Source organism: Amblyraja radiata, chromosome 1 (genome assembly GCF_010909765.2).
Source record: "Amblyraja radiata isolate CabotCenter1 chromosome 1, sAmbRad1.1.pri, whole genome shotgun sequence".
NCBI lineage: Eukaryota > Metazoa > Chordata > Chondrichthyes > Rajiformes > Rajidae > Amblyraja > Amblyraja radiata.
Genome location: NC_045956.1, coordinates 109,855,593 through 109,871,299, shown reverse-complemented (window position 1 = coordinate 109,871,299; position 15,707 = coordinate 109,855,593). Strand labels below are relative to the sequence as shown.

General features: G+C 43.6%; 1 protein-coding gene across 2 annotated transcripts in view; it reads right to left on the bottom strand.

The window, feature by feature from the left end:
- Positions 1-682: 682 nt before the first annotated feature.
- kit (KIT proto-oncogene, receptor tyrosine kinase) overlaps positions 683-15,707 on the bottom strand; it is a 97,849-nt gene continuing 82,824 nt past the window's right edge. For both annotated transcript variants that reach the window (XM_033028865.1, XM_033028875.1), the window contains 8 exons: positions 10,187-10,340; positions 8,993-9,081; positions 8,066-8,193; positions 7,823-7,945; positions 6,312-6,423; positions 6,130-6,229; positions 2,637-2,742; positions 683-1,169 (listed from right to left, as the gene is read on the bottom strand). In XM_033028865.1, the coding sequence (XP_032884756.1) occupies positions 1,011-1,169; positions 2,637-2,742; positions 6,130-6,229; positions 6,312-6,423; positions 7,823-7,945; positions 8,066-8,193; positions 8,993-9,081; positions 10,187-10,340 (971 nt within the window). In that variant the 3' untranslated portion in view covers positions 683-1,010. The remainder of the gene's footprint in view (positions 1,170-2,636; positions 2,743-6,129; positions 6,230-6,311; positions 6,424-7,822; positions 7,946-8,065; positions 8,194-8,992; positions 9,082-10,186; positions 10,341-15,707) is intronic.

Below are 15,707 nucleotides of genomic sequence, written 5' to 3'. Positions count from 1 at the left end.
TGGTAAATGTAAAAATTGTCCCTAGTGTGTGTAGGATAGTGTTAATACGCAGGGATCGCAGGTCGGCGCGGACCCGGTGGGCCGAAGGGCCTGTTTCCGCGCTGTAACTCTAAACTAAACTAAAAAAAAAACAACCTATCATGGAAATCAACAAACATGCGTATTATGTGGTTTTCATGGTGTGGAATAACATTTGTGTTAACTTACTAATCTAGACAAGACCATAAGAAGGTAAGAGAATATCTAACGTACTCAAGTTTTCTATTAGCTCAGTGCATTTGCAATTATTTTTAATAGTTGCAGTGCGTAGGCATTATATTCACTCACAGCAGTGCTGGAGCTACAAAGCTCAGTAAAATAGCACATTTCCAATGAATTAAAAGTAGGTTGGACTCACGGCAATGCTATTTACATATGGTTGCATATGTAACAAAAATTGCTGAGAAAGCTTATATTAATTAAAGGTCATATTTGAAGTTTGGCACATGCTATTTTTTCCCCAACACACAATTGCATTTGGAATCAACTCAGCAAAAAGAGTTGTATCTCATGCAGAGAATAAATGCTAGAATGGACATTTGGTTTCCATTCCATCGCTGGTGCAGATCTCCTTTAGTGAGCAAGCTGGTTCCTTCACATTTCTTATATTATCAGTCAGATTTTTTTAAATTTGCTGGTTACATTAGCTAGTTCAGCATGATAGTGATCTGATGTAAGCATTGCAGCAAAATAAGTGATAAACGCAATTGTATATAATTCAAAACAAAATGACAAACTGCATATTTTTTAAATGTCAGGCTGCATGACATGTTTGCAAAGCAGCCCTCAAGCAGTCTTGCAGTGAACAATCATTCTGATGCATTTAACTTGGCCACGGAGGACTACAGTATAGTAGATTCCAAGTAGCTTTATGATTCCAACATGAATTATAAAAAAATGTTAATAAAATATCCACTCAGTCATTTTTTTCTGTATATTAGTCTCAGCAGGGCATGTGCACTTTGGACAGGTTAAATTCTCATTTGTTTGTTTTCATCTTCGAAGAAGACGTCATCATTAATGAGTAGCGGTTGGTCGGATGCATTGCTGCTGCCAGCTGAATTAAGACGCGAGGAATGGCTGGAGAACTTAAGCCTCGTGGTGAAATTTGACTCCAGGTTGGAATACCTCTGTAAAAATAAGGGTGGAAATGAATCGTCAGCCTGTAAAACTTCTGCAAATTATATATTTTTAACATTTTGAAACGTGGGTAATTCTGGTTGCTCTGCTCTGTCCATTTCGTATTGCATTGACTGTAGCAATAATTGCAGAGACTGCAGAGAACTGCAACATATACATCAGAAAGCAATATAAAAGAGTCATGGAGATGATATTTTAATTAATCGTTCATTTTTTTACATAACAGATACTTATCTAAATGCCCTAATAATCCAATGGACAAATTTTGAACCATTTGTTTTTAATGACTGTACCCATGTGTGAATCAACGTGTGAGTGTGAGTGTATTATAGTGATGGACCTATTCCAATATGAATTTTATTACTCTACTCCATCTAAATTATTAGTTTCCAGGCCATTAGAGACCTCCTCAATTTTCTTACCAGAATATATTACCACTCAGTTTTACTACAATGCCTGAACAGTCCACCTTCCAACCCATGAGTAAACTTTTCCACAACCCCAGGACAGATTTGTGTCCACACCAGACATCTTATGGTTTGTTTGAATGGTATTGCTAATTACATGCCTGTTTCAAATTAGCAGCATTTTATTTTGTGGATTTATGGTAATGAGCGATTATGTGTAGTTGAATACCTTATAGAGAGAAAAGGATTTATTTATCCACCAATGGTAACTAGAAAAGTGTCTCTCTAGGGCGTGTTGCAGTGACAAAGTGCGTAATATTGTATTGGTTAATAGTTTTCACATGTACCAAGATGCAGTGAAAAACTTTGTTTTAGAAACATAGAAACATAGAATATAGGTGCAGGAGTAGGCCATTCGACACTTCGAGCCAGCACCGCCATTCAATATCATCATGGCTGATCATGCAAAATCAGTTCACCCATTCCTGCTTTTTCCCCCATATCCCTAGATTCCGTTACCCCTAAGGTCTATGTGCTATATCTAACTCTAGATGTTGTGTGATATCTGGGCAAATGAGACCATGCGTGAGGACAATCAAGCCAAACAGAAGTATAACCGGTGATGCAAAGAGCTGCAAGTTGTGTAACAGTACGGCCAGGATTCATTACAAGGCCAATATTTATATAGCATCAGCCAGAAACCACTCAGAGAGCCAGATCCATTTTAATATATTTGTAACATGTGACCAGAAAGGACAATTATTGTCAGAGGCTTTGAATCTACAAGCATTTTCACATAATTTGAAGCCACCTGTTGACTATGAATTTTCAATCTTGTTTTTTTGTTTTGAATTGGTGCATTTGATTAAGTAATTTAAATTTATATCTTTAAGTTACTGCTTATGGCAGAGATCCTCAAACAGACTACTGCGGGTAGATGTAACTATTGCAGCAGCTACCACATTCAGGAAATAACCAACCACTCTGGGTCATATCTGCCCACACATATTGTAGCCACAAGCCGCTGCATCCACTCACTCAGCTGCTTACATGTTTTGAGGCGTCTGAGAGCTGCTCTTCAATCATCTCCACTATTTGTTCAAATGTAGGTCTTCTTAAAGCATCGGAATCCCAGCAAGCTTTCATGACTTCATACCTATGAGACATTACTCAATTAACAATATGCACGGGAGACAGTAATTTCAACTAATTAGGTTTGCACAGAAAATAATTGCACTTTTCACTCGTATTTAATTGCTTAAATTCTTGCATCCTGCAGGGGATCTTTGAAACAAACAAAGAAAAGGTTTCCAAGAAAAGCTTTTAGGGTCCACATTAGGATGAAAATGAAGGCTGGGGTGGCCTTGCACAATTGACCTCATCTCTTAGACCTGGAGCAGGAGCAGGAAGGAAGAAAATTCAAACTGTGCCTCGTTAAAAGGATTTCAGCAACCGGCAAGATAAAGCATGCGTAACCCGAGGGCTCCATTTCATGAATGGCTAGGCTGATCCACTTGAAAGCCAGCCTGCACTTCTTCAAGAGGAGATGGTTGTGAGAGTCAGACAACAGCTATTTGCAGCTGGCTAAATGAGATGAGGAAACAAGGGCAAGAAGGGACAGGATCTTTTCCGATAACCCTGGATGCTTGGCTGATCAAAGTAGTGTGATTGATAGAAGACAACCACCCAGGGAGACCAGGAACTCTCCAGGAATACTATACGGTGAAGCACTGGAGGACGTAAAGTAAAATGTGACAAAACCAAGTTCCATCACACTGCAATAAAGTTTACAACCACGCATGCAATGAAACTCAGTGAATATACCTTCACATCCCATCCCTCACTAAATGCACTCCAATCTCATGCACTACTAAAGGGCATTGTTTTAAGGTGGAGGGGAAATATTTAGTGGAGATCTGAGGGACAAGTTTTTTAGCACAGATTCTGGTGGATTTATGGATTGAGTTTCCAGGGGAAGTGGTGGAGCCAGGCACAATGACAACATTTAAATGTAATTTGTTCAATTTGATGGATAGGAAAAGCCCAGAGGTAAATTGGACTAGCTCAGGATGGCATCTTGGTCTGTGTGGAAGAGTTGGACAGAAGGGCCTGTTTCTGTGCTCTATGATTCTATGATCACCAACCTACCTAAACGTTTGACAATCAGGCTTCAAACATATATTCAAACAATGCACCAGAGGTTCAAGCACATTGCATACCCCTAGCTCGTGTCCCACAGCTTGCAGGCACTGCTCCTCATTCAGCTGTACATATGAGAAAACAGCAAAGGGAAAATTGTGTATAGCACAAGCATTGTCCATTTACAGTACATGGCCCAAAACAAAAATCACATGAACAGCTTGTAAGCTAATGTTGCATTTATTGTAGTGAATACCTGGCTGGAAGCTGTTGTCATAATATTTGACTTGAATATCTGAATTGCAAGGGATAAAATAATCTGATCTTCTCCTTCCCTCTCCAGCCATTGATAGCCAAGAACATAAGAGAGCTCATCAAAGACAGTGAGGTAGTCAGCACCCATGAGGAACAGCACTTTGAGGATCTCCTCAAAAAATAGGTTAATTGGTTGCTGTAATTGGCCCTTTGTGCATGGGCGAGTGATAGAAACTAGGGGAAATTGATAACAATATGGAGAGTATAAAATTGGGTTAGACCAGTGTAAGGTTAGTGCAAATGGGTAATTGATAGTCGGCATAGACTCGGTGGGTCAATGGACCAGTTTCTCTACTGGTCTTTGGTATTTGACATGAGTAACCTTAACTTCTTCCCACATCTTATTCTCCATCATAATCACAACCTTTATCCAGCAAAAGGTTCATGAGATCATCCAGCAGTTGATCACACCAAATGCCTTACTAAATAGCGGGCACAAGAAAACACCAAAACTAGGAGCAACAGTAGGCCATTAAGCACTTCAAACCAGTCTGCCATTTAAGATGATCACAGCTACTCTATGCTGGCCTCTTTCCTTCATCTCTGTCATTTCTCCTCCACTCCTTGATCTATCAAATATTTATTCATTTCCATTGTTAAGTACTTCCAATGATCCAGCTTCCTACCAGGGCAAAAAATTCCAAAGGTTCACCACCATCCATGAGAACAAATTTCTGTGTTTTAAATTTAAATTCCATTTTAAATTTTCAGCCCATTATCTTCTTGTCCGAAACTCCCCCACCAGTGAAAATATCCCAACATCTTCGGCTCTTGTACATTTGAATAAAGTCACTCTTCATTCTTCTAAATTTCAAGTAATACAGGCCCAAAGTATTTAGTATGACAACCCTCTCATCCCAGGAATTAGCCGGGCAAATTTCCTTTCTGTTGCTACCGATGTTACTATGTCTTTTTTCAGCTAAAGAGACCAAAACTAGACAAAGTAGTCAAGGTGAGTCTTCACCAACACACAGTACAGTTGCAACAAAACTTCTCTGTTGTTAAACTCCAATCCCTTTGCAACAAATTTAAACTCCAACCATTTTAATCGCTATCTTTAGTGAGCTCTCTTGTTTCTTGGCCCTCGACAGGGTGGGTCCATGCAGGGGCGGAAAACCCGGGGGCGGGGGCAGAGGGGACACGTTCCCCCCATGTTTTGAGAGGTGGGGGACATCCCCCCCCATGTTTTTGTGATCCCGATTTTAAAATCGCCGTTTTTAGCGCTGGATTGAGCCTCCGAAGCCTTGCGTGTGTGTGTGCGTGTGCGCATGCGCTCGTGTCCGCCAAAAAATAGTGTCCCCCGTCCCCTCCATGTTTTGATAGTGAGTTCCGTTCTTGGGTCCATGGATGTTTCAGCTGCCCTATTGCAGTACTAAAACATGGTGGTGAAGTCCTTCTGGGATTAATTCATGACCTAATCTCCCTCATCAGGGAAGAGGGAGAATGCAAGTCCATCATAATCTTGGCTATCTTCAAAAAAGTCCAGAAAATAATCTCACTGCAGCTTGGCACAGAGCGAGTCCTCACCAACATCCTCATTATGGGCGGCAAGTGGCGCAGTGGTAGAGTTGCTGTCTTGCAGCACCAGAGACCCGGCTTCAATTCTGACTACGAGTGCTCTCTGTATGGAGTTTGTACATTCTCCCTGTGACCGTGTGGGTTTTCTCAGGGTGCTCCGGTTTCCTCGCACACTTCAAAGACGTACAGGTTTGTAGTTTAATTGGCTTCTGCCAAAATTGTCGCTGGTATGTAGGATAGTGCAAGTGTACAGGGTTGGGGTGGACTCGGTGGGCCAAAGAGGCTTGTTTCCATGCTTATCTCTAAAGTCTAAAGTCCTCCTAATGTGTGAAAAGTCTTGGGTAATCCCATAACCTCAAAAAGAAAAGCACAATTCCTAAACAATAAATAAACATATATCACAAATGTACTCACTTGGGCTTTCCTATAAGATTGGAAAATAATTCCTGTCGGATGCTTGTAAATTTCTAAACAATTGGCCCAGAAGGTCAGTACACCCAAATAAAAAGGACAGGAACGCAAACAGCCAGCTTGCAATGTAACCAGTTAGGAAAATAATGACTGTACTTACAGTTCAGCAGATGCAAGTTCAGGACTCAGCATTCTATAACCTTCCTTAATCATCTTGTAGAACTTGTTGTCCACAGGAATGCCAGGGTAAGGGCTGCCCCCTAAAATGAAATGGAGTTAAATCTTCCACACACATATATCTAATTAAGGTAATCAGACTTAATGAAAAAGTAGGGCTATTACCTAATGAGAAAATCTCCCACAACAAAATACCATAGGACCAGACGTCACTCTCAAATGTATAGACACAGTCAAAAATACTCTCTGGGGCCATCCATTTCACAGGAAGACGAGCCTAGGGTTTAAAAAATATATAAAAATATCACTTTTATTGTCAATCATCATCAAACATCATATCATGAGTATTCAATCATCATATTTGCAAGGTTATCAACATAAAATGTAATTAAACTACAACTGTCAGATCATTCTTGTGTTAATTTGTTATCAAACAGATGTGTGCCAATTATTCCCAGTGAGTTCTAAATGTGAGTTCCAGGCATAAATGTTTTGGATGTAAGGATCATTTTCTTGAGATCATGTGTATGCTGCTAGCTACTAAAAAATGGTCTGTAAAATGACAACATTCAGTAAACAGATAATTTGTTTGGTGCGTGGTGTTCCACTTTGAGCAGTTGAATATAAGGGGAAAATATACAATTAATGGTAATATTCTTAACAGCATTGATGCACTGATTGATCTTGGGGTCTAAGTCCATAACTCCTTACAAGTGGAAACGCAAGTAGATAGAATGGTAAAGAAGGCAGGTGGTATCTTGCCTTCATTGGTTGAGGCATTGAGTATAAGAATCAATGTCATGACACGGCTGTATAGGACTTTGATTTGGCCGTATTTGAAGTCTTTTGTACAGTTCTGGTCGCCACAACACAAGAAGAATGTGGAAGCCTTGGAAAGGGTGCAGTGGAGGTTTGCCAGAATGATGCCTGGATTAATGAGTATTAGCAACAAGGGGAGGTTGGGCAGGCTTGGATTGTTTTCCTGGGAACGTCGAAGGTTGAGGGGAGACTTGATATGTTCTATGTTCTATGTTAGCCTTTGTGGGGAAAAAATGTATTTTACATCTGAAATCCTGATGATCCAGTGCAGAAGTAAGTCTCTGTATCTACTGGTCAGGATACATTTGTGTTTGTGTGTTTTGTTATTTTATTATATGTATGACTGCAAGGCAATGAAATTTCGTTCAGACCGAAAGGTCTGAATGACAATAAAGGATACATTGACTTTTGACTTTGACTTTTTGAGATGATGGGATTCCGAATCTTGGTCAGTCAGGATTTACTATGCATCTGTGACTGTGATGACATGGTATTTCTGTGTGATTTTGTTTGATATCCTTAGCTCCCCTGAATCAGGCATCATGTATTGGTTTGTCATTTATTATTAACCATATCTTTACTGTGACATTATGTTTAACACTTGGCTGGTGACTTGTTGTTATTGTTCTTCATGTTTATAACTCACAATATAAATCTAGCAACTTGCAAGTAAAGTTTGATGTAAAAACACATTACTTCTTTCATAAATGGTTGTTACGTTACAACGCATTGCAGATAGTGCCCTGGTTTAAAAATCATTGCCTCAAATAGGGAAGCAAATTAAATAACGTCATCGTGGGATACAGGCCCATGGGAGTCGAATGGACACTAACTATCAACGCTCCCGAATCGCTTACATTGCCTTTCACCACGTAGTTGGAATCATTCCTAATGTCTCTTGCCAGCCCAAAATCACATATTTTTGCAATCTGTCCATTCGTCAGAAGAATATTTCTTGCCGCCAAGTCTCTGTGAATGCACTGTAATAGATGAAATAAGTATTTTAAATAGAATTAGTACAATTCATGTCATGATTTACTTACAATGTTATCAATAATAATACATCTGAAATTGTCTTTTACGAGTAGATTTAATCTTACATTTTTGGAGGAGAGGAAGCTCATTCCTTTTGCCACCTGGTAGGAAAAGATGAGAAGATCTTCAACCTCAAGGGCCAGGTTGTAGTCTTCTGTGTCATCATTGTTGTTTTCCTTATCATTGAAGGATTCTAAACAATAAAGTACCTGATGTTTGAACAGGCAGCTTCTTGAATTTCCCCCCATTCATAATGTGTCCTATGATACAGATCTGGATCACACAGCACAATAATACAAGGTACTTGCAAAGGGACATGCAGCATTCAAAGTCTATTCATATTTAACACAAAGATAGACACAGAATGCTGGAGTAACTCAGCAGGCCAGGCAGCATCTCTGGAGAAAAGGATCTCTGGAGCAACTGTGGAGAGCTGCTGCCTGACCTGCTGAGTTACCCCAGCAAATTGTGTCTATCTTCGGTGTAAACCAGCATCTGCACTTCATTCCTACATCTCTACAACAGGAGGTGCCTCTCGATCATAAGATCTTGCAGGAATTCTTTGAAGAAGTAAATAGCAGGACAGACAAAGGTGAGTCAGTAGATGTTGTTTACTTAGATTTTCGGAAAGCCTTTGATAAGATGCCACACATGAGGCTGCTAAGGAAGATGAGAGCAACCTATGGCCCCCAGGACAAATGCGGCCCATATCCCGAAATTATCCAGCCCGCAGGCGTATTTTTTTTCCCATATTTATCCGGCCCGCCGATTTCCTTCATCTCCAGTACCTCCCGGGCCCGAGGCCACGGTGCCCATGCGCGATGATGCAAGGACGCATGCACTGGCGACCGCAATGGCAGAGCGCCGAGCAGTGATTTTGGCTTTGCGATACAATTTATCCCCAATTTTGATAGAGTCAATTCTAAATGCTTGTTATTCATTATAACAAAGACACAATTACAGTGTAGCTCAGATCACCATAGGTATCTTACCCTTGCTTGGCAGTCTTTTTCTGTCCTGGGTAATCTGAGGAACTGCTGTTTTACTTGGTCTCATTTCCATATATGATCCAGAACTATTGCTATAGTAAGTAAAAGATACATGGAAAGAAAATAATATTGAGATTTGATAAATACAAAAAAAAAAAAAAAAATAGTATTTGTTTTAGGTGTATGGGATCTCTTATCTTTTGGAACCTTTCCTAAACACTTTGTCTTGCATGTAAACTGATTCTGAAAAAATGTCTTTGACCAACATGATGAATAGTGAGTAATTCTAGTAAACTAGAATGCATGATTTAATGAAGGAAATATTTATTTGAAAATGTGCATTAAATTGGTGGCAAATTGTGTTTACTACTGACAAAATAGCATGGTTTTGATTGCAAACACCTTCTGCCTAAACAGTCAGTTACCATTTGTATTGTGGAACTCTCTGCCTCAGGGGGTGGAGGCAGGTTCTCTGGATGCTTTCAAGAGAGAGCTAGATAGGGCTCTTAAAAATAGCAGATCATATGGGGAGAAGGCAGGAACGGGGTACTGATTGGGGATGATCAGCCATGATCACATTGAATGGCGGTGCTGGCTCGAAGGGCCGAATGGCCTACTCCTGCACCTATTGTCTATTGTATTCACCACTCAGTGTACCTTCGGTTTGAGGGCACTATTCTAAATGCATAGTCCTAAAATATAAACACTTCATGCAACATGGAAATTTACTTGGAGTTCTGTATAAATAAGTATTTTTGTCTTATCAACAGCTGTGTTGAACTCCTGCTGCAGATGAATCCCCCAAATGTGCTACAGTTTAAAAGTGATATTAATTGATGGAGAGTCAATTATCTAGAAATTCATATATAGCCAGTTACACAAAATGTGGAAGATAATGACATCAACACTTTGTGCCTTGCCTCTGAAATTCAATCCGTTAAATCATCGGAACAAATTTGAGGAGCGGAGTACAAAATATTCATGAGAAGACTTTGTACGGGAAAAGGCAAAGGTATTATTTTCATATTTTGGGGCAGGTGCGGTTGAAAACCTTGAAAAAGCAAGATGAGCAAATTTGATTATAGCATACTTCTGAACATATGCTGCTGCAAATAAAACTTTATACAGTAAACAATAAATATAAATAATAAATCCCCAGTATATGTTAATAAAGATTTGTTGCATTTGTTCTCTTACTTCGCGGGATCCCTCAGATTCAGAATATTCTTATATTGTGTCTTCTCCAGATCCTGTTCTCTAGTTTCTGGCCAAATAAATGAGTCTCGCTTCCTCCTCAGAAAGTTCAGAAGGTCACCAAAGCAGCAGTATTCAGTGATTACCAGAACTGGACCTGGAACACAACAGTAAATTCATTAAAATTTGCAGAAGCATTATTCAGAATCAACTGATGTTTGGAAACAATTTGTGCAATGCCGTTTCTCTTAATTCATGACATATTAATACCTCATCTATTTTGAAAGAGGCATACAGCTACAGAGAGATATAGTTCAGAAACAGGTCCATAGCCCACAAAATCCACAGCCATTATGCATCCGTTTACACATTTTTCTATCCATTCAAGGTTACAGGCTTCACAGGTTGAGCCCGTATTTAGTTGGTCATCTCTAAATGCCATCAAGAAGGTGGTGGTCAGCTGCCTTCCTAAACTGCTGCAGTGTGGGTATATCTGCATGCTTTTAGGGAGGGGGTTCGGGGATTTTGGTCCAGGGGCAGTGAAGGAACAGCTATATATTTCCAATCGGGTGGTATGTGGCTTGAAATAGTGGGGTTTTTTCTGCTCTTGTCTTTCTAGATGGTAGAAGCATTGGGGTTAGGTGTTATTGTAGGTGGTACCAACTGCAGCTGCGGTGAAGTAAGTGAATGGTTGTGGATGAGGTGTCTATCAAGCGGGCTGCTATGTCCTGTATAGTGTTGTGTATCGTGAATGTTGTTAAATTTACATTAATTGAGTGCAGATTACAAATAGATGGCTGGTTTGACGTCAATTGGGAAAAGTTACTGATCACCTTACAAACTTCAGATCAGTTGATCTCTCTAAAATCATGCAGTTCAAAGTCAAAAAATGGTTTACAAATAAAACATTTGGCTAAGTTATTCTATTATTATTTATTTTTAAATGGATTATTAATTTCCTAATTTGGAAAAAAAAAATCCTAAATGGTTGTATTGGTGGATTGGTTGTATTTCTTTAAAAACCAATACAATACAATTACAATACAATACAATTCAATTTATTGTCATTTGGACCCCTTGAGGTCCAAACGAAATGTCGTTTCTGCAGCCATACATTACAAACAAATAGACCCAAGACACAACACAGTTTACACAAACATCCATCACATTGCTGTGATGGAAGGCCAAAAAAACTTATCTCTCCACTGCACTCTCCCCCCCCGATGTCAGAGTCAAAGTCAAAGCCCCCGGCGGGCGATGGCGATTGTCCCGCGGCCATTAAAGCCACGCCGGGTGATGCAAGGTCGCGCACCGGGTCTTGGTGTTAGAGCCCCCGGCGGGCGCTCACAGTCCCGCGGCCATTCCAAGCCGCGCAGGGCGATGGTGTAAGGCCCCGCTCCAGGAGCTCTTCAACCCCGCTACTCGGGCGGGAGAAGTCGCCGTTGCGGGAGCCCCGAAAAGCGGTCTCCCTCCAGGGACCCGCGGGCTCCCGGTGCCGCCGTCCGCCAGACCCGCAGTTGCAGCCACCGAAGCTCCAGGGGTCGGGCCGCAGCAGCGTCCACCACAGCTCCACCCGCTCTGGACTTGGCCAGCTCCGCGACGGTGAGGTGAGTAGTCGGCACCACAGCCCCCGGTCTTCCTGTTGGAGGCCGCTCCTCGTTGCAGCCCCAACGACAACGGAGACCCGACAAAGAAAAGGTCGGGTCTCCCGTGCAGGGAGAGATTTAAAAGTTACCCCCTCCCCCCCACACCACCCCCACCCCCCCACATACATACCCCAACAAAAAATAACAAAAACTACATAAAAACATAGACATAAAATAATAAAAACGCAGACGGACTGCAGAGGCCGCTGCTGACGAAAGTCGCGCCGCCCACCGTTGAACCATTGAATGCAACCCAGATCTATGTGATTTGTCTATCTGTAGTCCTCTGTGTCTCTATCCTAAAAAAAACTTAAAATGGAGACGAGGCAGCAAATGCTTGATCTTGAGCAAAAAATAGTGTTTGAAGAACTCAACAAGTCAGGCAACATTTGCGGAGGGACATTTCAGTCGGTCAGAAGGGACATGACTCTAAATATCATCTGTTATTTACCTCCAAATATGCTGTCTGACCTACTGAGTTCGGCCTGCACTTTGTTATTTGCCAAAATCAAATGGGCACTGTTGCACCTTGGAATATATAGCAGACGGCTTAAGCACTGTAAACTTCATCATTAAAGGTCAGTGTTTTAATTCTTACGATTGAAATTAATATTGGTCAGGACAACAGGGAAATCTCCTTGTTATTCCTGAATTACCCCCTGGAATAGTTTCTTTCCAACTGAGGGGCCAACAAAGCCTTGGTTTACATAGAAACATAGAAACTTAGAAAATAGGTGCAGGAGTAGGCCATTCGGCCCTTTGAGCCTGCACCGCCATTCAATATGATCATGGCTGATCATAACGCCTCATGGCAAAGATAGTTTTTCTGTGCTGAGGGTGTCAGCACTGTGTGCTAAACTGTCAACAAAGATCTTGAAATAGAACTTGAATCTGCAGTCTCCCATCACAACAGTGCCACTATTTGACTGACCATTTCTCTTCCAGTCCATCACCTGCTCTGAACTCCCCACAATCGAAAGTATTTACCAGTCATTGCCTCAAAAAGCAGCCAGAATTATCAGAGACCCACACCACCCTGGTGACACACTCATTTCACCCCCACCATTGGGAAGAATGTACAGGAGCCTGAAAACTGTAATGTTCAGGTTCAGGAACAGCTTCTTTCATGTAGAGATTGAGCTATTAAACGTTACAACCTCAAATAAGCTCTGAACTACATAGACTATGATTGTTATTATTGCACTATTTTTGTGTTTACATATGTGTGCGTATGTGTTTATATATATATATATATATATATATATACACACACACACACATATATATATATATGCGCATGTGTTTATTTATATATATACTAGACCAAGTGCAGACCCGTTGGGTCTGTTTCCCCAACGGCGTTTGCGGGGGGGGTTCTGAGGCATCACACTCACATTAACCACCCCCCAAACACACAGGTGGGGGGAGGGGGGGTGAGAAGAGGGGAGGGAGGGGAGAGGAGGAGGAGGAAACGGGACAGATTTGGGAGGGAAAGGAGAGCGGGGTAGGGGGTGAGAGAGGGGAATGGGGAGGGAGATGTGGGTGAGGGGGGGGGGGGGTGGGGAGGGAGGGGAGGAGTGAGGGAAGGGGAGAGGGGTGGGTGGAGAGAGGGGAAAGAGTGGAGGGGGAAGGGGGGAGAGAAGTGAAGTGGAAGAGAGGGAGGAGAGAGGGATGGGGAGGGGAGAGAGATGTGGGGGGGAGGGATGGGGACGGAGAGGAGGAGGGAGGGGTAAGAGTGTGGAGGGAGGGGGAGAGAGGTGGAGGGAGAGGGGGGAAAGAGTGGGGAGGGATAGTGGGAGGGGGGAGAGGTGGAAGAGTGGGGAGGGTCAGAGGGGTAGGGGAAGGGGTGTGGGGGGAGAGGGGAGGGAGGGGGAAGGGAGGGGGAGAGAGAGGGGTGGGGGAGGGAAAGGGGTGGAGTGAGGGAGAGAAGTGGTAGAGTGGGGAGGGAGGGGTAGGGGGAGTGGTGGAAGAGGGACAGAGGGGTAGGGGGAAGGGGGCAGGAGAGAGAGGGAAGGGGATAGGGTAGAGAGTGAAGGGGATAGGGTAGAGAGTGAAGGGGGTGGGGGAGAGAGGGATTGGTGGGAGAGGGAGAGGGGTGAGAAGAGGGAAACTTAGAAACATAGAAATTAGGTGCAAAAGTAGGCCATTCGGCCCTTCGAGCCTGCACCTCCAGTCAATATGATCATGGCTGATCATCCAACTCAGTATCCTGTACCTGCCTTCTCTCCACACCCCCTGATCCCTTTAGCCACAAGGGCCACATCTAATTCCCTCTTAAATATAGCCAATGAACAGGCCTCAACTACCTTCTGTGGCAGTGAATTCCAGAGATTCACCACTCTCTGTGTGAAAAAATGTTTTTCTCATCTCGGTCCTAGAAGATTTCCCCCTTATCCTTAAACTGTGACCCCTTGTTCTGGACTTCCCCAACATCGGTTTCTATAAGAACCCCCCTCAATCTGCTAAAATCTAGCGAGTACAAGCCGAGTCTATCCAGTCTTTCTTCATATGAAAGTCCTGACATCTCAGGAATCAGTCTGGTGAACCTTCTCTGTACTCCCTCTATGACAAGAATGTCTTTGAGCATTGGGCATTGTGACATCACACAATGGAACGTTCACCATGGGCTGGGGCTCCTGCAAAGGCATATGTAAATGAATCCATTCCGATTGGACATATGTGAACATTGGGCATTGTGACATCACACGACGGAACGAATCAAAAGGAAGAAAGGCAGCCGGCAGCCGGACGGACGGACGGCAGGCGGCAGCCACAGACTTTTATATAATAACTAGACCAAGTGCAGACCCGTTGGGTCTGTTTCTCCAACGGCGTTTGCGGGGGGGGGGGCTGAGGCATCACACTCACATTAACCACCCCCCAAACACACAGGTGGGGGGAGGGGGGGTGAGAAAAGGGGAGGGAGGGGAGAGGAGGAGGAGGAAACGGGACAGATTTGGGAGGGAAAGGAGAGCGGGGTAGGGGGTGAGAGAGGGGGATGGGGAGAGAGATGTGGGTGAGTGGGGGGGGGATGGGGAGGGAGGGGAGGAGTGAGGGAAGGGGAGAGGGGTGGGTGGAGAGAGGGGAAAGAGTGGGGAGGGAGAGTGGAGGGGGGAGAGAAGTGAAGTGGAAGAGAGGGAGGAGAGAGGGATGGGGAGGGGAGAGAGATGTGGGGGGGAGGGATGGGGACGGAGAGGAGGAGGGAGGGGTAAGAGTGTGGATGGAGGGGGAAGAGTGTGGAGGGAGGGGGAGAGAGGTGGGGGAGAGGGGGGAAAGAGTGGGGAGGGATAGTGGGAGGGGGCAGAGGTGGAAGAGTGGGGAGGGTCAGAGGGGTAGGGGGAAGGGGTGGTGGGGGAGAGGGAGGGAGGGGAAGGGAGGGGGAGAGAGAGGGGTGGGGGAGGGAAAGGGGTGGGGTGAGGGAGAGAAGTGGTAAGAGTGGGGAGGGAGGGGTAGGGGGAGTGGTGGAAGAGGGACAGAGGGGTAGGGGAAGGGGGCGGGGGGAGAGAGGGAAGGGGATAGGGTAGAGAGTGAAGGGGGGTGGGGGAGAGAGGGATGGGTGGGAGAGGGAGAGGGGTGGGAAGAGGGAAACTTAGAAACATAGAAATTAGGTGCAGGAGTAGGCCATTCGGCCCTTCGAGCCTGCACCTCCAGTCAATATGATCATGGCTGATCATCCAACTCAGTATCCTGTACCTGCCTTCTCTCCACACCCCCTGATCCCTTTAGCCACAAGGGCCACATCTAACTCCCTCTTAAATATAGCCAATGAACAGGCCTCAACTACCTTTTGTGGCAGTGAATTCCAGAGATTCACCACTCTCTGTGTGAAAAATGTTTTTCTCATCTCGGTTCTAGAAGATTTCCCCCTTATCCTTAAA